At 41.4% G+C, this 23,146-nt stretch overlaps 1 protein-coding gene across 1 annotated transcript in view; it reads left to right on the forward strand.

The window, feature by feature from the left end:
* Nucleotides 1–14,313, forward strand: part of XPOT (exportin for tRNA) — a 105,062-nt gene extending 90,749 nt beyond the window's left edge. The window contains exons 20-25 of the mRNA XM_073620136.1: nt 288–404; nt 534–649; nt 8,462–8,509; nt 12,544–12,615; nt 13,401–13,457; nt 13,545–14,313. Of these exons, the coding sequence (XP_073476237.1) occupies nt 288–404; nt 534–649; nt 8,462–8,509; nt 12,544–12,615; nt 13,401–13,457; nt 13,545–13,571 (437 nt within the window). The 3' untranslated portion in view covers nt 13,572–14,313. The remainder of the gene's footprint in view (nt 1–287; nt 405–533; nt 650–8,461; nt 8,510–12,543; nt 12,616–13,400; nt 13,458–13,544) is intronic.
* The last annotated feature ends 8,833 nt before the right edge of the window (nt 14,314–23,146 follow it).

Raw genomic sequence — 23,146 nt, forward strand, 5'->3', positions numbered from 1 at the left:
ACATGTGACCGGCTGTGATTGGACACAGCCGATCACATGTTTAAAGAGCCGCGGAAGCGGCTCTTTCCACAGATCGGGGGCGCGGTCACATGACAGCGTCCCAGAACAAGAGCCGCAACGCCCCGCCGTCATTTGAGGGCAACCAGTTAATTTTGATTTTTGGGTTTAGATTAACTTTAAACATTACCCTTAAATTTGACACGTTTGTGAATCTCTATTATATTTTTGATCTTTAACATATATTAAATATTTTTAGTAAGAAGGACTTTTCTCTGTTTATGGTACAGATGCTGAGAATGTGGAGCGTGTATTATTCACGGTCATTCAAGGAGCTGTAGATTATCCAGATCCCATTGCTCAAAAAACCTGCTTCATCATACTCTCCAAATTAGTAGAACTATGGGGTGAGTGCCTTTTTTTTTTTTTTTTTTTTTTTTTTCCTCCCCTCTGTGTTTTTTATAGGTTTCTTATTTTTGCACTATGTGTGGCATTCCGAAGCCAATTTAATAGTTTTTTGTTTTGTTTTTTTCCAGGTGGCAAAGATGGATTGGTTGGCTTTGCAGATTTTGTCTATAAACATATTTTTCCTGCATGCTTTTTGGCTCCGCTGAAACCAAGTTTTGACCTTGCAGATGCCCAAACCATATTGGTGGGTTGGCACTCTCCAGTAATCCTATAGCCTTCTATATAATGTATATATATGTGTGTGTGTGTTATATATATATATATATATTAATATTATATATGTATATATATATATATGTATGTATGTATGTGTGTGTGTGTGTGTGTGTGTGTGTGTGTGTATATATATATATATATATATATATATATATATATATATATATATATATATATATATATGTGTGTGTATATTATAATTTTTTTTTTTTTTGGCAGAGAATATGAATGATGACAAAAACATTTATCTCACCCATGGTTGGTGTTTGAAGCCATTTATTATCAATCAACTGTTTACTCTTTTTAACCACTTAAGGACCGCCTAACGCCGATTTACGTCGGCAAGGCGGCACGGGCAGGCAAAATCACGTACATGTACGTGATTTGCCTCTCGCGGGTGGGGGGTCCGATCGGACCCCCCCCCGGTGCCCGAAGCGGTCCCGTTCTGTTCCCCGGCGATCCGAGATGAGGGGGAGGCCATCCGTTCGTGGCCCCCCCCTCGCGATCGCCGCCGGCCAATGGGAACACTCCTTTGCTGCTGTATGCTAAACAGCAGCAAAGGAAATGATGTCATCTCCCCTCGGCTCGGTATTCCGTTCCAGCGCCGAGGGGAGAAGACATCAATGTAAGTGCACAACACACTACACACACAGTAGAACATGCCAGGCATACAAAACACCCCGATCCCCCCCCCGATCGCCCCCCGATCCCCCCCCAATCACCCCCCCCCCCCCTGTCACAAACTGACACCAGCAGGTTTTTTTTTTTTTTTTTTCTGATTACTGCATAGTGTCAGTTTGTGACAGTTACAGTGTTGGGACAGTGAGTATTACCCCCCTTTAGGTCTAGGATACCCCCCTAACCCCCCCTAATAAAGTTTTAACCCCTTGATCACCCCCCATCGCCAGTGTCGCTAAGCGATCATTTTTCTGATCGCTGTATTAGTGTCACTGGTGACGCTAGTTAGTGAGGTAAATATTTAGGTTCGCCGTCAGCGTTTTATAGTGACAGGGACCCCCATATACTACCTAATAAATGTTTTAACCCCTTGATTGCCCCCTAGTTAACCCTTTCACCACTGATCACCGTATAACCGTTACGGGTGACGCTGGTTAGTTTGTTTATTTTTTATAGTGTCAGGGCACCCGCCGTTTATTACCGAATAAAGGTTTAGCCCCCTGATCGCCCGGCGGTGATATGCGTCGCCCCAGGCAGCGTCAGATTAGCGCCAGTACCGCTAACACCCACGCACGCAGCATGCGCCTCCCTTAGTGGTATAGTATCTGATCGGATCAATATCTGATCCGATCAGATCTATACTGGCGTCCCCAGCAGTTTAGGGTTCCCAAAAACACAGTGTTAGCGGGATCAGCCCAGATACCCGCTAGCACCTGCGTTTTGCCCCTCCGCCCAGCCCACCCAAGTGCAGTATCGATCGATCACTGTCACTTACAAAACACTAAACGCATAACTGCAGCGTTCGCAGAGTCAGGCCTGATCCCTACGATCGCTAACAGTTTTTTTGGTAGCATTTTGGTGAACTGGCAAGCAAGCACCAGGCAGCGTCAGGTTAGCGCCAGTAGCGCTAACACCCACGCACGCACCGTACACCTCCCTTAGTGGTATAGTATCTGATCAGATCAATATCTGATCCGATCAGATCTATACTAGCGTCCCCAGCAGTTTAGGGTTCCCAAAAACGCAGTGTTAGCGGGATCAGCCCAGATACCTGCTAGCACCTGCGTTGTGCCCCTCCGCCCGGCCCAGCCCAGCCCACCCAAGTGCAGTATCGATCGATCACTGTCACTTACAAGGCACTAAACGCATAACTGCAGCGTTCGCAGAGTCAGGCCTGATCCCTGCGATCGCTAACAGTTTTTTTGGTAGCATTTTGGTGAACTAGCAAGCACCGGCCCCAGGCAGCGTCAGGTTAGCGCCAGTACCACTAACACCCACGCACGCAGCATACGCCTCCTTTAGTGGTATAGTATCTGATCGGATCAATATCTGATCCGATCAGATCTATACTAGCGTCCCCAGCAGTTTAGGGTTCCCAAAAACGCAGTGTTAGCGGGATCAGCCCAGATACCTGCTAGCACCTGCGTTTTGCCCCTCCGCCCGGCCCAGTCCAGCCCACCCAAGTGCAGTATCGATCGATCACTGACACTTACAAAACACTAAACGCATAACTGCAGCGTTCGCAGAGTCAGACCTGATCCCTGCGATCGCTAACAGTTTTTTTGGAAGCTTTTTATTGAACTGGCAAGCACCAGCGGCCTAGTACACCCCGGTCGTAGTCAAACCAGCGCTGCAGTAACACTTGGTGACGTGGCGAGTCCCATAAGTGCAGTTCAAGCTGGTGAGGTGGCAAGCACAAGTAGTGTCCCGCTGCCACCAAAAAGACAAACACAGGCCCGTCGTGCCCATAGTGCCCTTCCTGCTGCATTCGCCAATCCTAATTGGGAACCCACCACTTCTGCAGCGCCCGTACTTCCCTCATTCACATCCCCAACCAAATGCAGTCGGCTGCATGAGAGGCATTTTCTTTATGTCCTCCCGAGTACCCCTACCCAACGAACCCCCCCAAAAAGATGTTGTGTCTGCAGCAAGCGCGAATATAGGCGTGACACCCGCTATTATTGTCACTCCTGTCCTGACAATCCTGGTCTTTGCATTGGTGAATGTTTTGAACGCTACCATTCACTAGTTGAGTATTAGCGTAGGGTACAGCATTGCACAGACTAGGCACACTTTCACAGGGTCTCCCAAGATGCCATCGCATTTTGAGAGACCCGAACCTGGAACCGGTTACCGTTATAAAAGTTAGTTACAAAAAAAGTGTAAAAAAAAAATATATATATATAAAATAAAAAAAAATAGTTGTCGTTTTATTGTTCTCTCTCTCTATTCTCTCTCTCTATTGTTCTGCTCTTTTTTTACTGTATTCTATTCTGCAGTGTTTTATTGTTATTGTTATTATGTTTTATCATGTTTGTTTTTCAGGTATGTAATTATTTATACTTTACTGTTTACTGTGCTTTATTGTTAACCATTTTTTTGTCTTCAGGTACGCCATTCACAACTTTGAGTGGTTATACCAGAATGATGCCTGCAGGTTTAGGTATCATCTTGGTATCATTCTTTTCAGCCAGCGGTCGGCTTTCATGTAAAAGCAATCCTAGCAGCTAATTAGCCTCTAGACTGCCTTTACAAGCCGTGGGAGGGAATGCCCCCCCCCCCCCCACCGTCTTCCGTGTTTTTCTCTGGCTCTCCTGTCTCAACAGGGAACCTGAGAATGCAGCCGGTGATTCAGCCAGCTGACCATAGAGCTGATCAGAGACAAGAGTGGCTCCAAACATCTCTATGGCCTAAGAAACCGGAAGCTACGAGCATTTTATGACTTAGATTTCGCCGGATGTAAATAGCGCCATTGGGAAATTGGGGAAGCATTTTATCACACCGATCTTGGTGTGGTCAGATGCTTTGAAGGCAGAGGAGAGATCTAGGGTCTAATAGACCCCAATTTTTTCAAAAAAGAGTACCTGTCACTACCTATTGCTATCATAGGGGATATTTACATTCCCCGAGATAACAATAAAAATGATTTAAAAAAAAAAAAAAATGAAAGGAACAGTTTAAAAATAAGATAAAAAAGCAAAAAAATAATAAAGAAAAAAAAAAAAAAAAAAAAAAAGCACCCCTGTCGCCCCCTGCTCTTGCGCTAAGGCGAACGCAAGCGGCGGTCTGTCGTCAAACGTAAACAGCAATTGCACCATGCATGTGAGGTATCGCCGCGAAGGTCAGATCGAGGGCAGTAATTTTTGCAGTAGACCTCCTCTGCAAATCTAAAGTGGTAACCTGTAAAGGCTTTTAAAGGCTTTTAAAAATGTATTTATTTTGTTGCCACTGCACGTTTGTGCGCAATTGTAAAGCATGTCATGTTTGGTATCCATGTACTCGGTCTAAGATCATCTTTTTTATTTCATCAAACATTTGGGCAATATAGTGTGTTTTAGTGCATTAAAATTTAAAAAAGTGTGTTTTTTCCCCAAAAAATGCGTTTGAAAAATCGCTGCGCAAATACTGTGTGAAAAAAAAAAAATGAAACACCCACCATTTTAATCTGTAGGGCATTTGCTTTAAAAAAATATATAATGTTTGGGGGTTCAAAGTAATTTTCTTGCAAAAAAAAAAACTTTTTCATGTAAAAAATAAGTGTCAGAAAGGGCTTTGTCTTCAAGTGGTTAGAAGAGTGGGTGATGTGTGACATAAGCTTCTAAATGTTGTGCATAAAATGCCAGGACAGTTCAAAACCCCCCCCAAATGACCCCATTTTGGAAAGTAGACACCCCAAGCTATTTGCTGAGAGGCATGTCGAGTCCATGGAATATTTTATATTGCGACACAAGTTGCGGGAAAGAGACAAATTTTTTTTTTTTTTTTTTTTTTTTTTTGCACAAAGTTGTCACTAAATGATATATTGCTCAAACATGCCATGGGAATATGTGAAATTACACCCCAAAATACATTCTGCTGCTTCTCCTGAGTACGGGGATACCACATGTGTGAGACTTTTTGGGAGCCTAGCCGCGTACGGGACCCCGAAAACCAAGCACCGCCTTCAGGCTTTCTAAGGGCGTGAATTTTTGATTTCACTCTTCACTGCCTATCACAGTTTCGGAGGCCATGGAATGCCCAGGTGGCACAAAACCCCCCCAAATGACCCCATTTTGGAAAGTAGACACCCCAAGCTATTTGCTGAGAGGTATAGTGAGTATTTTGCAGACCTCACTTTTTGTCACAAAGTTTTGAAATTTGAAAAAAGAAAAAAAAAAAAAGTTTTTTCTTGTCTTTCTTCATTTTCAAAAACAAATGAGAGCTGCAAAATACTCACCATGCCTCTCAGCAAATAGCTTGGGGTGTCTACTTTCCAAAATGGGGTCATTTGGGGGGGTTTTGTGCCACCTGGGCATTCCATGGCCTCCGAAACGGTGTTAGGCAGTGAAGAGTAAAATCAAAAATTCACGCCCTTAAAAACGCTGAAGGCGGTGATTGGTTTTCGGGGTCCCGTACACGGCTAGGCTCCCAAAAAGTCTCACACATGTGGTATCCCCGTACTCAGGAGAAGCAGCTAAATGTATTTTGGGGTGCAATTCCACATAGGCCCATGGCCTGTGTGAGCAATATATCATTTAGTGACAACTTTGTGCAAAAAAAAAAAAAAAAAAAAAAAAAAGTGTCACTTTCCCGCAACTTGTGTCAAAATATAAAATATTCCATGGACTCAATATGCCTCTCAGCAAATAGCTTGGGGTGTCTACTTTCCAAAATGGGGTCATTTGGGGGGGGGGTTGTGCCACCTGGGCATTCCATGGCCTCCGAAACTGTGATAGGCAGTGAAGAGTGAAATCAAAAAGTTACACCCTTAGAAATCCTGAAGGCGGTGATTGGTTTTCGGGGTCCCATACGCGGCTAGGCTCCCAAAAAGTCCCACACATGTGGTATCCCCGTACTCAGGAGAAGTAGCTGAATATATTTTGGGGTGCAATTCCACATAGGCCCATGGCCTGTGTGAGCAATATATCATTTAGTGACAACTTTTTGTAAATATTTTTTTTTTTTTTGTCATTATTCAATCACTTGGGACAAAAAAAATAAATATTCAATGGGTTCAACATGCCTATCAGCAATTTCCTTGGGGTGTCTACTTTCCAAAATGGGGTCATTTGGGGGGGTTTTGTACTGCCCTGCCATTTTAGCACCTCAAGAAATGACATAGGCAGTCATAAACTAAAAGCTGTGTAAATTCCAGAAAATGTACCCTAGTTTGTAGACGCTATAACTTTTGCGCAAACCAATAAATATACGCTTATTGACATTTTTTTTACCAAAGACATGTGGCCGAATACATTTTGGCCTAAATGTATGACTAAAATTGAGTTTATTGGATTTTTTTTATAACAAAAAGTAGAAAATATCATTTTTTTTCAAAATTTTCGGTCTTTTTCCGTTTATAGCGCAAAAAATAAAAACTGCAGAGGTGATCAAATACCATCAAAAGAAAGCTCTATTTGTGGGAAGAAAAGGACGCAAATTTCGTTTGGGTACAGCATTGCATGACCGCGCAATTAGCAGTTAAAGCGACGCAGTGCCAAATTGGAAAAAGACCTCTGGTCCTTAGGCAGCATAATGGTCCGGGGCTCAAGTGGTTAAAACATAAATAGCAACAGAAACTACCCGAGTGACCCTGATCAAAGGTTTACATACCCTGGTGATTTTGGCCTGATAACATGCACACAAGTTGACACAAAGGGGTTTGAATGGCTATTAAAGGTACACCCCATCCTCACCTGTGATCTGTTTGCTTGTAATTTGTGTGTGTATAAAAGGTCAATGAGTTTCTGGACTCCTGACAGACCCTTGCATCTTTCAACCGGTGCTGCACGGAAATTTCTGGATTCTGAGTAATGGGGAAAGCAAAAGAATTGTCAAAGGATCTGCAAGAAAAGGTAGTTGATATGTATAAAACAGGAAAAGGATATAAAAAGATATCCAAGGAATTGAGAATGTCAATCAGCAGTGTTCAAACTCTAATCAACAAGTGGAAAATGAGGGGTTCTGTTGTAACCAAACCACGGTCAGGTAGACCAACTGAAATTTTGGCCACAACTGCCAGGAAAAACCCACAAATAACTTCAGGTGAAATACAGGACACTCTGAAAACGTGGTGTGGTTTCAAGATGCACAATAAGGAGGCACTTGAAGAAAGATGGGCTGAAAGTTATGGAGGTGCATTGCTGATGTTTTTGGGGATGTGTGAGCTACAAAGGCACAGGAAATTTGGTCAAAATTGTTGGTAAGATGAATGCAATATGTTGTCAAATACTGGAGGAACATTTGCATTCATCAGCCAGGAAGCTGCGCATGGGACGTACTTGGACATTCTAACAGGACAATGATTCAAAACACAAGGCCAAGTCGACCTGTCATTGGTTATAGCAGAATAAAGTGAAGGTTCTGGAGTGGCCATCTCAGTCTCCTGACCTCAATATCATTGAGCCACTCTGGGGAGATCTCAAATGTGCAGTTCATGCAAGACAGCCCAAGAATTTACAGGGACTGGAGACATTTTGCCAAGAGGAATGGGCAGCTTTACTATCTGCGAAGATAAAGGGCCTCATCCACAAATGCCACAAAAGACTTCAAGCTGTCATTGATTTTAAAGGGGGCAATACACGGAATTAAGAATTTGGGTATGTAAACCTTTGATCAGGGTCATTTGGGTAGTTTCTGTTGCCATGATTTAAAGAGTAAACAGTTGATTGATAATGGCTTCAGCCAAACACTAACTACGAGTGACAAATGTTTATCATTCATATTCTCTGCAAAATGGCCAAGAAATCATAAATTCTGCCAGGGTATGTAAGCTTATGAGCACAACTGTGTGTATACATACATAGTCTGTGTCTGTGTGTGTGTCTGTGTCTCTCTCTCTGTCTCTCTCTCTCGTACACACAGTATGTATATATAATTTTTCACAAGAGTAAACCACTTTTATAGTTGGGCTGTTGACACTAGTCGTACTTATATATGAAAAATTGTTGGGTTTAGTAACTATCTCGGCCACCTCACACAAGGATCTTTTTGTGCTTACTGCCCTTCTCATGTAAAGAGCAAGTTTTTTGGTATAGTTTTCATGTTTATAATCTTAAACCTCTTATAGGTTTGTATAAAATGTAATCATTATATTGACATTAAAACAACTCACTTTTGTCTGTAGGCTTTGTCGGAGTGTGCAGTGACAATGAAAACCATATATCTAAAAAGGGTAAGATGATGCATCAAAAATTATGTTCCTCAAAGACTGAGCAAAAAAGTGTCTGACTAGAAGACAAGTGTAGGTTCTTTGCCTGCATTTTACTGTGATATTAGTTTAAATGCTTTGGTGAACTGGATATGTTTACTCTAAAGTGGAACTCTAGGAAATTAAGTCCCTTTTAAATTTTGCTTGGTCCATAGAATTTTTTTCTAATGCTGTGTTTGCTACATCCAGATGGGGCTGGGATGTTAAAAATTCTAGTTTTACTTATGCTGGATGCAACTCAACCTTGAGCTTTAGGCGCTGACGGTTCTGACCACTGTACTGTAAGGGATCAAATTGCTTGCTCCTATCTATTCAAAAGAAGCCTTGTATTTTTTTCTGTTTTGTAAGTGCAGGAGGGGTGGGTAAATCATGGGATTTTACTCATGCATTCACGGAACGCCTTGTATTCAGTGAAAAAAAAAAAAGGCTTTTTATGGTTGGACGAGAGGAGAGCAAACAACTCGATTTTCATTTTACACTGCCCAAACTGTCAGTTTCAGTGCTTGAAGAAAGCGTTGACGTTAGTATTTATTTTCCGCATCCGCAGCTGCCATCTGGTTGTAGTATAAACTGCATTAGAGTACTACTCTGGGCCTGCCAAGATTTTAAAAACCTTTTCTATAATAAAAGAAAAATGGCATATCCATGACAATAGGTTTATACTGTGTCCTTTAGGTGATTGGAACCCATCTGGGATATTTAGTCCTTCTCACTTAGATTATTTTTCTTGTTGCCATTACTTCAGCTTGCAGTTTCAGAATTGGCTCCTTTTTTTTTCTTTAAGGAATGGTTTCTGGTACTACATTGTGACAAAGTGGTTCTATGCCCTCAGCCATCGTTTTTAACTAAGGTGGTTTCTTCATTCCATCTCAACCAGGACATTGTATTGTCTTTCTATATTAAGCTGCAGACACAGGAGAACAAAGCTCTTCACACTTTGTATATGAATTATTCTATCGGATGTTACCTGAAGTCGACTACTGCAATTCATCAGCCTGATTCCCTCTATGTTCTTTCTGAAGGCCCATGGAAGGGTCACGCAGTTTCCAAGTCTGCCATTTCTTGATGAATCCCTCAGCTTATTTCTCAGGCTTACAATCTAAAGAGCAATGTTTCAGTTTTCTGTGACATTGCATTGTACCAAGAGTATGGGTACTTCTTGGGCTATTCATCATCAAGCTTCAGTAACTTAAGTTTGTAAAACTGCTACTTGGTCTTTAGTTCATACTTAATGAAGTTTTACCAAGTGGTTGAAAGAGCTGCCAAGGACACTGTCCTTGGTCAGCATGTTATGCATGTTGCTGTGTAAGTTACTAACCTGTTCTGGTTTACTTGTTTGGGGCCAGTTGGCGTATTGTGTTGCTCCTCCCCTCATATTCAATGCTTTAGAACATGCCTATCATTGATGATATGGAGATGCTCTGGACTCCATGATATAAGAATCCGATTTTTGGTTTATCTGTTAAATCCTTTATCGTGGGAGAGAAAAAACTAAAACATTCCCTAATTGGGGGAGATGTTATGCCTAGGAGGGGGACTTCCTGTCTTTTTTTTTTTGGCCAGCGTCCAAACATCTGAAAGTGGCTTCAAAACCCTGTTGCCATGGATAAGGAGATGCTCTTTTTAAAGTTCCACTTTAAAGGAATCCTGCCATGAGAAAACCATGAAGGCTGAAGCCTGGTTGTCGTGTTTAACCACCTCAATACAGTGCACTTACAACCCCTTCCTGCCCAGACCAATTTTCAGCTTTCAGCGCTCTAACAGTTTGAATAACAATTACTCAATCATGCAACACTGTACCCATATGAAACTTGCGTCCTTTTTTTCACACAAATAGAGATTTCTTTTGGTGATATTTAATCACTAATGGGTTTTTTTATTTTTTGTGCTATAAATGAAAAAAGACCGTAAATTTTGTGAAAAAAATGCCTCTTTGGTTCTGTCATAAAATTTTGCTAATTAGTCATTTTTCTTCAAAAATTTTGGCCATAATTTATACTGCTACATATCTTTGGTAAAAATAACCCAAATTAGTGTATATTATTTGGTCTTTGTGAAAGTTATAGTCTAGAAACTATGGTGCCAATCACTGAAAATTGATCACATCTGATCAGGCCTTCAGGTGAATCTCATTTCTTGAGACACTAACAAGTCAGGAAAGTACAAATACCTCCCAAATGACCCCTTTTTAGAAAGTAGACATTCCAAGGTATTAAGTAGCATGGTGAGTTTTTTTAAGTTGTAATTTTTTTCCCACAATTCTTTGCAAAATTAAGATTTTTTTTTTTTTTTTTTTTTACAAAATTGTCAAATTATCAGGTTATTACTCACACACAGCATATGCATACAACAAATTACACTCCAAAATACATTCTACTACTCTTCCAGATTATGGCGATACCACATGTGTGAGACTTTTACACAGCCTGGCCACATACAAAGGACCAACATTGAAGTAGCACCTTCAGGCGTTCTACAAGCATAAATGGCACATCTCATTTCTCAACCACCTATTACACTTTTGAAGGCCCTGGAGCACCAGGACAATGGAATTGCCCACAAAATGACCCTATTTTGGAATGCAAACACCCCAACGTATAATCTGAGGCATTATGAGTCTTTTGAACGGTTCATTTTTACGTGTAGTCATATGAATTGTGACAGGTACACGGGTACTCATATGAATTGTGACGGGTACTCATATGAATTGTGACGGGTACTCAGTGTGATTGGTGTACACTGTAAGCGGTAACAAGATGTTACTGCAATCTCCTTACACACGATCGGTGTGTGAAGAGGAGAACCTGGTAACATCTAATTACTGCGGTTTGTTGACATTTAGTGATCGGCTGTGAAAGGATCACAGCCGATCACGTGGTAAACAGCTGCCGGCCAATGGCTGTTTACCAGCTTCGGTGACTAGCAGTGTTCCTGGGAACACGCCGCCGCCGTGCACGCGCAGCGTACTTGAGATCGTGTGCATGCGCCGTGCAAAGTGGGGAGGTACCACCTGTGATCAGCCGTGACATCATCACGGATGATCACGTGGTAAACAGCCATGCCCAATGGTTGTTCACCCCCCTTAGTGGCGAGCAGTGTCTCCGTGACACGCCGCCACCGAAGGAACAGGGATGCGCGCACACGATCACGCGTATTCCCTGTTTAAATGAAGGGCCATCATATGACGCCCTCCCAGATCAAGAGCCGCGCCGCCTGGCCATCATATGATGGGCGGCAAGCGGTTAACCACTTTGTACTTTGATTTATGGCCTGTAATATTTGTGGTGATGGGTTTTTTCTTATGCTTTTCATGACCTTAAGGGCACTTTCACGCGGTGGGAGGGCGAGTCAGCGGTAAAGCACCACTAATATTAGCGGCACTTTACCGCTGTAATAGCGGCCGAATAAAGGGTTAAAAGCGCCACTGTCGAAGTGCTTTGCAGGCGCTTCCACAGTGCTGCCCATTGATTTCAATGGGGAGGAGCGGTGTATACACTGCTCCTCCACCGCCCAAAAGATGTTGCTTGTAGGACTTTCTAACATCCTGCAAGCGCACCGCCCCAGTGTGAAAGCACTCGGGCTTTTTACACTGGGGGCTGCAGGTGAGGCATTTTTCAGGCGCTTTACAGATGCTATTTTAAGCCCAAAAACGCCCCAGTGTGAAAGGGGTCTAATACTTGTTTTGGGCATGTTCAACAGCTACAGGGTCAGCATAACAGCCAGACAATTTCTAGCTGGGTGTTAGGATTACCTGCTGGCTTCAATATTCTTTTTTTATTACCAGCTTTTCTGGATGTACATTGGGGTGTAAAGGAATGATTTGCATGGCTTACCCCACTGTTCTAAAATTACTACTTTTTATATATGTGATTGAATGAGATATATGAATACTTTTTGTTCTAAGAAAGCTCTAGCACAGCATGCTATGAACATATCAGAAGTTAAAATTACTTCTAGCTGTAGTGTTTACTTTTACTACTTTCAATTTATTTCTATAGGGACCAGAATGCATTCAGTATCTACAGCAAGAGTATCTACCGTCTTTACAGGTGGCACCAGAAATCATCCAGGTAAACCAGAAAATATTTTAAAATTAGGAATATAGGTAGAAATACAAAGGTTAAATTATGCCAATGGCTGCGTTTTTGCTTGTTAAAACGCCCATTGTTGGCTCTACGCTGTGCTCACAACTCTTTATCCTTGCTGCTTACATTAATGTGAAATTATTACACAGTTCCCATAAGCTGCAAAAAAGAACTATAGCTTGGGGAGAATCACACACGTGGCAATTATCACCTGCTATGAAGTAAAGACTAATGTTCATTTCACACCTGTGCAGTCTCATGCAGTGTGTTATGTGCATTGCATTGAAGGGTAGCTTCACTTTTTTTTTTTGTGGGAAAATTATAGCAAAAACAAAAATATAGTGTATATAATTGCTACACAAGACCGGTTGTTGTAATGTTGTTTTTTTTTTAAATGTACCTTTTCAGTCTGCTGCACTGTAATTTTCTGTTAGGTCCAAAGCAATATGGCAGCCTGGAGGCATTCTATGCACAGTTGGTGTATAGAACACCTCCAAAAATGTAAGTTCCTGCTTGGGTGATTAACTGATTTTCCCAGAAGTCTACACTAAGAGGTCAAATTTTAGGTACCCTCTTCAAGCTGCATTTTGTTAAACCACAGTCCACTAACTCATAGATGGAAGCTTTTGTATTCTGCTCAGTTTAATTTATTTCTCAAATGCAGACAAACTATAACAAAATATGTGCCCTTCTGCTCTGAATACCTGATTTCTTCTATTACTTTTTTTTTTTTTTTTGCTAAAATAGTCATATTGTAATCTGATTTACAGGAGTTTTGTCAAGCTCTTCAGCAACCAGATGCAAAAGTATTTAAGAATTACCTAAAGGTGTGTAATGTGTTTTTCAGAACCTTTTGACAGTTTGACACATTAGACAGATATACTAATTTTCTTTTTTTTTTCCTGTTTTCTCAGGTGTTCTTTCAAAGGGCCAAGCCCTGAGGAATATACTGGAATGTTCATGCACCTGATACTCAGGACCTCCAGTTATTAATTTATGTAGATTGCTAATTTTGTACATGCCTTTTGGACTGGCGTTCTATATGGATGTCACATATTGTCATTCATAACAAAATTCATCATCTTGTAATGAGCTGTAGACCAATCCTACTGGTTACGTGCTACTTGTGGAAAATTTCCCCAGTGACAAGGCGTTGACTCGGTCGTCTTAATTTTCTGCCATGTAACAAGCTTATGTGTTATGTGCACCAATTAAATTAATATATTCAATTGGATTTTTATTTTGGAATTTAAAAACAGAACTGTAAAAAAAAACAATTGGCAGTCAGGAGGCTCTGTATATACTTTTTTATTTTAATGAATTGTAGCTGTTAATATTATAACTTTGAATCTCCTGATGCTTTGCAATATAAATAAAAGAAAAGATGCAGTGAATTTTGTAGATAGTCATGAAAATTTGTTAGAACTGTATCAAAGTCCCTTTCTTTAAAATGTCAGCTTCTGCATGGACACAATCCAGAAATCACTTTTATAGCTACATGAACTGGACTTGAAGCCAATTTAAAGCTGGAATTCTAGCATAAGCAGTATTTATCATACACACAAGAGATGGAGGGGATAAAACACATTGCTGCTTAGGATGTCTGAATTTAAATATGAGCTCATTCTACAAAATTTTTATAAGAAAGAAAAACAATAAATTTTATGTAGTCAAAATGGAAAAGATTCTGCTGGTTTTGTCTTCACCATTTTATTTAGGGATGTGATAAATGTCCTGCTGTTTTCACAGCATTTTGTTATGATTTTATGTTAAGCATCTACATCCTTTTTTTTTTTTTTTCCCCCTTTTCAAACTACTTTCCCTTTTTACTGTATCCATTAGAGGTCCACTGAATGGAAATTGTGGTGCTGAAACCAAAAAAGGATGCTTTCTTGTTTATAACAAAAAAAAAAGCAGGATGCACTTGGCCAAAACCCAAAAATCATTTTTTTTAAATGTATATATTTGTATTGTAGTTGACTTTAATATCATGAATTTATTACCGGCACCTTTTTAGTGCAAAAATTAAAAAAACAACAAAAATGCATCCCTTTAAATTCTATGTATGTCTTCACACGTTAAAATCTTGCATGCTGCATTTTTGGTCTGTTAAAAAAAAAAAATGCACCAAAAACACACCTCCCTATTGAAATGCAATAAAAATGCATCAATAATGCACTTGTTGCTTTTGATATGGTGTTTGAGTCACATGACCTATGAAAAACACTGTAAGCATAGTAAAAATCGTGACAAAAATGCAGAACACCATTTTCGGCCAATATGTTTCTGTCGCTGACATTTCGGTGCATCGCTAGCATCCACATTCTGACCGTATCTATTTTAGGAGTATAATGATGCTTGAAATCAACCTATGTCCCTCTGGTTTTTGGAAATCTGTAACCCATTTGAATTATTTATATATGCTAATTATATCCCTTTAAAAGGGTAAACATGTTTATCGGTTTTTTAATTTAGAGCTGGCTTTTTGGGCAATATAGTATTTATAATAGAGCTGGCTTTTTGGGCAATATAGTATTTATAATAGCAATGGAGACTTTTGTCCATGTGTGCCTTTTTTAAAAGCCAGCGCATTTACGATTTTTCTGTCAATCTGGCCATATGATGGGTCCTGCTATTTACAGATTGTGGAGAGACCGAGTATGGCAATAGTGGCCTGGGACTGCATTGAGAGTCCCTGTGTCAACTCAACTTTGAAGTAAGTTGTGGAATATTCTATCTTCTAAAGAAAGTTGCCACTGCTCTCAACCCTGACAGTTGTGTAGATACCGGTAGGCAAAATTCATATGAATATTGAATGTAAACACTCTGAGTAGGCCTTGTAAAATAGCATTTTCTATTGTCCATTGAGGGACACTGCTTCCATTAACCACTTGACAACTGCCTAGCCGCATTTTTCTGCGGGCAGAGTGACCTATCTGTATGTCGCTGCCTACTCCTGGGTTTAGGGCACGTGCATGCGCGCCCGGCTCCCGCTGTAAATAGTGGGGCCTGTCTGCAAGTCCTGGCCAATGATTCATAGTTGGGATCTGTTGATCAGCTGTGTACATTCGCTGTGTGTGTATATATATTTTACATTACACACACTTATCATAGTTCGTAGGTTGCTATAACTTTAACACAAACCAATCAATATACAATGAAGACCCATACCCCACCATTCTTATTGAGTAAAAAAAATGATAAAGTGAAGAAAAATAAATGTGCAATACATCTGCTGGAGCATGCGGCCTGGTAACAAAAGTTGCAATAGGCTCAGCCTAAAGGTATTACATGACATTTCATACCCAGTAACCCCGATTAGGGCTAAAAGCGAATTTACTACCAGCGCATACTAGCACATTATGAAATACTCACCCTGGAATGAAGCCCTCCTGAGAGGGCTGACATCTTCCCCCGGTCTTTCTTCCGGGTTCGCACGCTCCGGCTATGTGATTGGCTGGAGCTGCAAGGATGTCACTCCCGTGCATGTGCACTGGAGCCCTTGGTTCCGGCCCAAAGCTGTGTAGCTCTGGCAAGTTATGCCGGACCTTCAGAGCGCATGCACCGGTGATATAACTGGCTGCATCCAGGGTAAAAATCTCCTAAACTGTGAATGTTTAGGAGATTTTAATTTTACTAAGAGTAAAGTCACCAAGAGTCATTTACTACAGCTTTGAAGACCAGGCCTTTTCTGAGACTTTGTTTACTTGTAAAAATCAGAAAATTACTTAGAACCCCCAAACATTATACAGTATATTGTCTAGAGCAGTGGTCTCCAAACTGGGGGCCAAATGCAGGCCTTTATCCAGCCCTTGGGGCACAATTCCTTCCACAGACACCAAAAATGGGGCACTATTTCTCCCACAGACACCAAAAGTGGGGCACTATTCCTTCCACTGACTTCACAGTGATACCTCACATGTGGTATGATCGCTGTTTGCATGCATGCTGACTGACCCATGCATTCATCTTTGCACAGGGGGGACGGAGGCGCTTTAAAATAAAAATTTTATACACTGTCCCATTTTTAATCACTGGAACCATTTTTAATCACTTTTATTATCACAGGACATATAAATATCCCCTATGATAGCAATAGGCAGTGACCAGTACTCTCCTCTGCCCTTAAAAGCTTTGGATCATATCAAGATCCGTGTGATCTGATGCTTTTTTTCAAACCACTAATGGTATGTTTACATCCGGTGAACCTGGAAGTGATGAAATGCTTATTGCTTCTGGTTTCTTAGACCATAGAGAGGATTGGAGCCATTCTGTTCTCCGATCAGCTCTGTGGTGTGAGATTTTTGGTGCGTTTTTTATGTGTGACTTGCATGCGATTTTTGAGTTTTTTTTTTTTTTTTAATTAACCAATAGCAAAAACTCATCTGTTGCATCATTTGTTGCTAAGTATTTCAGCTTTTTAAGCTTTTCCCTTAGCTTTTATTTCTTTTATTATTTTATAATTCGTTAGGGTAAGGGGTTAGGTTAGGATTAGAGTTAGCGTGTCGCGTACCTTGGTTTGTGGCTGAGTTGAAGAGAGGGCTTCCCTCTCAGTTCTGGTCCAAGCACCCCTAAATGTGGTGACAGAGGAACAAGGTTCAAATAAGCACTGGTGCCAGTAGCTTGATAGCAGGTAACTGCCTCAGTCAGAGACAGTCAAGGTGAGCCAGGGTCATACATGGTAAGACAACAGGGTGGTCAGGAGGCGCCTATGTGTCTGTGCACACTGGGTATTGGCCTAAGCTCGTCTGTGTTCTTCAGCTGTATGAGAATTAGTATTAGCTGAACTAGCTTCCTGACCTAGGGTTATTTTTTTTTTTTTTTTGGGGGGGTATTGCTGCTACTAAAAAATGATAGATAAATGAATACTAAGTTACATAGGTGAGGTTGAAAAAGGACACAAGCCCATCAAGTTCAACCTATGTGTGTGATTATATGTCAGCATTACATTGTATATCCTTGTATGTTGTGGTCATTCAGGTGCTTATCTAATAGTTTTTTTAAACTATCGATGCTCCCCGCTGAAACCACCGCCTGTGGAAGGAAATTCCACATCCTTGCCGCTCTTACAGTAAAGAACCCTCTAGGCAGTTTAAGGTTAAACCTCTTTTCTTCTAATTTTAATGATTGGCCATGTGTCTTATTAAACTCCCTTCCACAGAAAAGTTTTATCCCTATTGTGGGGTCACCAGTATGGTATTTGTAAATTAAAATCCTATCCCTTCTCAAGCGTCTCTTCTTCATAACTAATATCCTCCAGTCCCTCTTATTAGCTTTGTTGTCCTTCTCTGTACTCGCTCTATTTCCAGTACAGCCTTCCTGAGGACTGGTGCCCAGAACTAAACAACATACTCCAGGTGAGGCCGGACCAGAGTCTTGAAGAGTGAGAGAATTATCGCTTTATCTCTGGAGTTAATCCCCTTTTTAATGCATGCCAATATTCTGTTTGCTTAGTTAGCAGCAGCTTCACATTGCATGCTTTTGCTGAGTCTATCATCCACTAGGACCCCCAGGTCCTTTTCCATTCTTGATTCCCCCTAAGGGTCCCCCCCCCCCCCCCCCCATCTAGCTGCCATAACCCCGGTATCCTCATCTTGAAGCGGACCGCCCGCTGGAGAAAAAAGTGGTCTCTGTAGCGGATTCGCCACAAGATCACTTTTATCGGTAGCAGGGGTCCTTCCTCCGCCGCTTACCGGAGCGGTCGGCAGCGATGTCAAAACGTCAGTTCTACCCATAGAGCTCTTAAAGGGACTTTTTTCTTCTTTTTTTTTTTTAAATGACAATTTTTTTTCATTGCATTTTAGTGTAAATTGACCCCAGATCTCATATTTAAGAGGTCCTGTCATGCTTTTTTTTCTATTACAAGGGATGTTTACATTCCTTGTAATAAAAGTGACACTTTTTTTAAAAAGAACAGTGTAAAACTAGAAATATATACACAATAATTCTGCGCTACCACAAAGAGAAATGGACACAGCAGCTAACACAACCAGCAAGTGTAAACAATGTCAAAAAACAAGATAAGTGTAGGGCTAGGAAGAGATCACAAAATGAAGTCTATGGATTGACAGTTCGAAGGTCATAAGTTTTAAAAGAACATCACTGGAGGGAATTAAAAAAGTCCTCTGGAACAAATCTCCACAAGAGTATGAATCATCTGTAACAGGAGCCCACACACCACCAATAGAAGTGAAAAGGCTTACCGGACTCTGTGGACCCAACAAGGCATACGCCAGGTGGAGTCAATCAGACTTGGGTGGTGCTGGGTTGAAGTTGGCCCGGACGGGCAAAGTTGGTGGAGTGGCTACCACATGGCTGTGTTCTTCAAGCGTAATCGGGCCAAAAGATATGAAATACGGCACCCATAAATCGCAACCCTCAGATCCGCGTTGGAACCAGCAATATCAGCAGCCAAATAAAGAGAAGGAATGGCCAAATAGTGTAAATCCGTTTTAATGGGAAATATAATAAAAAAGTATACACTCACATAAAAGGGTATCTAAAAACAGCGCTGTAGAGAAGTGGCGACAGTGGGGTCCATAGACGTCGTCTATGCAGACGAAACGCGTCAGGTAGGACCCCACTGTCGCCACTTCTCTACAGCGCTGAAGAAGCAAGAGGTGGAGGCAGGTGCTGTTCCCTGTCTAACCGCGCGAATACCCCATGATGTGTAATTTGGGACTATCTCAGCATTAGTTAATGGCACAAAAGTAGGAAGAAGGATAAGTAAAAAATATATAAACTTTAATAATTACACACAATGCAAATCATTTTTACAAAATAGTGATATTTGAAACATATTAAAATCAATTACATACACCACATTGGATGTAAACATTAACAGAAAAAAACAGTTTCTTGTACAGGGGGGGTATATAAAATTGTTTCCTCGACCGGTTTCGCGGTTAGGACCGCTTCTTCAGGAGGGATAGGTCTAAGATTCAAACAAACATAAGAAATTGCACAGCAAAAAGAGAAAAAGAATACAATACACAAAAATAACAATGGAAAACTGGCTCACCAACTCAGACGTGTTCACATGGAGAAATGGGACCCTATAACGATCCCCCCACGGCGGACATGGGGGATTGTGGACAGGTTCTAATTGAATAGGTAATGACCAATATGTAAATACCAATAGACAAAAAAATTAAAAAGAATAGGGGAGTGCTCACCCTGGTGAAATGATAGGGGAGGGGGGAGATGTGGAAATGACAGTGGATAGAGTAGGAAGAGTACCCACTGTCATTTCCACATCTCTCCCCCTCCCCCATCATTTCACCAGGGTGAGCACTCCCCTATTCTTTTTCATTTTTTTTGTCTATTGGTAATTACCTATTCAATTAGAACCTGTTTCAAATATCGCTATTTTGTAAAAATGATTTGCATTGTGTGTAATTATTAAAGTTTATATATTTTTTACTTATCCTCCCTACTTTTGTGTCATTAACTAATGCCGAGATGGTCCCAAATTACACATCATGGGGTATTCGCGCGGTTAGACAGGGAACAGCTTCTTCATATTTATTCAAACCGGATGATGGCATTGATATTTGTTCGGTACATTTATTGATCTACCTGAAGCTATACTCTGTTTCTGCTAGTATGCATAGCATACTAGCGCATTATGAATTACTTACCTGAGATCGAAGCCCCCGAAGCGACCCTCGTTCACCTTCTCTGTTGACACTTTAACAATACACAGGTACTCACAGCCTACGTGCACGCAATTGGTAATAGTAAATAAATAACTCCTAACCTTAACCCCAACCCTAGAAAAAATAATAATAAATAACTAAACACTCTAATGCCCTGTACACACGGTCGGACTTTGTTTGGACATTCTGACAACAAAATCCTAGGATTTTTTCCGACGGATGTTGGCTCAAACTTGTCTTGCATACACACGGTCACACAAAGCTGTCGGAAAATCCGATCGTTCTAAACGCAGGGACGTAAAACACGTACGTTGGGACTATAAACGGGGCAGTGGCCAATAGCTTTCATCTCTTTATTTATTCTGAGCATGCGTGGCACTTTGTCCGTCGGATTTGTGTACACGCGATCGGAATTTCCGACAACGGATTTTGTTGTCGGAAAATTTTATATCCTGCTCTCAAACTTTGTGTGTCGGAAAATCCGATGGAAAATGTGTGATGGAGCCTACACACAGTTGGAATTTCCGACAACAAGGTCCTATCACACATTTTCCGTCGGAAAATCCGACCGTGTGTACGGGGCATAACCCTAAATTAAGGTGGTATTATTATTATCATTTTTTTTTGGTTTGGGTGATTATTATTTATAATAATTTATTTTTTAAGGTTGGAGTTAATTATCATTTATTTATGTATTATTACATATTATTCATTTATGATGAATTTTAGTTATTCTGTGAATTTAGTTTACATTTATTTATTCATATATTTTTGCTATTTTATGTTTTACAATTTAATTTTTGAGCAGAAACTCTTGCACAAATGCGCGACAAAATGCGTGAATGCGCACAAAAAAAGCGCGAATGGCACGTTTTTATGGGACTAAAGACAAAAACGCTCAAATCTGCCCGATTTGAGCTACAATTAAAACTCCAGAGGATTTGGACTGTAGATGTGAACCATCTCCATAGAGAATAATAGATTTTTTTCTCCTCCAGCGTTTTGAAGCTGCGAGCCTAAATGCACCTATGTTTACAGCACGTTTGTGAAGCATTTATAACGGAAAATTGTATCATACTTACCGTAATTTTCCTTTCCTGGTGCCTATCCATGGCAGCATACTAGTGATAGAGCTCCGCCTCGACTCCTCCCTCAGGACCAGTGAATAGCATAAATTAAAGGCATAGTCCCTCCCCCAACATTCACCGTAAAATAGAATACCGAGGGTGGGAGCGTATGCTGCCATGGATAGGCACCAGAAAAGGAAAATTACGGTAAGTATGATACAATTTTCCGTTTTCCTGGTGCCTCCATGGCACCATACTAGTGATAAATAACTAGCTGACATGAGTGGGATAATGCTTAACAATAAATGTTTAATTAGAATGGGACATTGCAGCCTGAACTGCCCTCCTCCCGAACTCTACTGTTGTGAGAGCTCCTGGATCAATACGGTAGTGTCTGAGGAAAGTATTGCGAGAAGACCAGGTGGCGGCCCTGCACACCGTCTCTAATGAAACGTTAGCCCTTGCTGCCCAGGAGGTTGAGACTGCCCTTGTAGAATGAGCATTCACTCGGGATGGAGGCTCCATATTCTTCATCTTGTAAGCCTTCTGGATTAGCTTTACCACCCAAGATGCCAGAGTTCTGATGGAAGCTTCTTTGCCCCTGTATTTACCGAATGGAACAATCAAGAGTCTTTCCGAGTTCCTGAAGGATCTAGTGGCCTCTAGGTAGGCTCTGAGCACTCTGGATATGTCCAGTTTGTGACATGATCCTGAATCTGCTTCAGCAAATATTGGTAGTGCCCAGGGCTCCAAAAAGGTGGCTTGGAGTAGTGACCTTAGGTGTGAACCCCCGAAGGGGACGAAGTTCCACTCTGTCGTGGAAGAAAGAGATGTGGTCATCACCTATTCCTAAAGAGTGGAGTTCTGAGATCCTTCTACCAGATGTAATGGCTAGCAGGAAAACCGTGTTTAGTGTTATGTTCCATATTGCCAGTTATTCCACTGGGGCAAATGGATGGTCAGAGAGGACTTCAAGGACCAGGGATAAATCCCACTTGGGAAAGGACCGTCTGCCAGGTGGACGATTCTTTAACACTCCTCTGAGGAAAGTGACTACTAAGGGCTCTTCTGCCCATCTTTTATTTGTTGCGGCAGAAATTGCTGCTACTTGCACTTTGAGGGAACTTAGGCCAAGACCCAGATCAAGTCCTGATTGGAGGAAGCCGAGAACACCTGATGTAGAAGGAGAGATTGGATCAAACTCATTTGAGGTAGCAAATGACAAGAACTTGTCCCATATTTTGGAATATATAGCATGGGTTGCTGGCTTCCTAGCTCCTAGGAGGGTTGTTATGACCCCTGGGGAACATCCTAGGGCCTCGAACCTTCGCCTCTCAACCTCCAGATTCGAAGATTGAGCTTCTGAGGATTTGGATGAACTAAACTGCCCTGCGTCAGAAGTTGAGGGAAAGGATGGATCCTGATTGGAGGGCTCACACTGAGGCGCATAGCTAGAGGAAACCAGGGTCTCTTCGGCCAATATGGGAGTACTGCCAATACCTGGACTGTCTCTCTGAGAAGTCTCAGGAGGAACTTGAATATTAATGGCCGGATGGGAAAGGCATATGCGGTGGTGAACCTCCAGGGGCATGACAGGGCATCTACTTCCTCGGCTTGCGTATCCGGCAGGCGAGAGAAGAATCTGGTCAGTTTGGCATTCTCCAGAGTGGCAAATAGGTCTACCTGAAGAAGATCCCAGAGGTTGGCAATCTGACAGAAAACCTGGGGATGAAGAGCCCACTCGTTGTTGTCCAAGAAGTTCTTCGACAGCGTGTCTGCTTCCGTGTTCAA

The sequence above is a fragment of the Aquarana catesbeiana genome, linkage group LG03 (genome assembly GCF_042186555.1).
Source record: "Aquarana catesbeiana isolate 2022-GZ linkage group LG03, ASM4218655v1, whole genome shotgun sequence".
NCBI classification, from domain to species: Eukaryota; Metazoa; Chordata; class Amphibia; order Anura; family Ranidae; genus Aquarana; species Aquarana catesbeiana.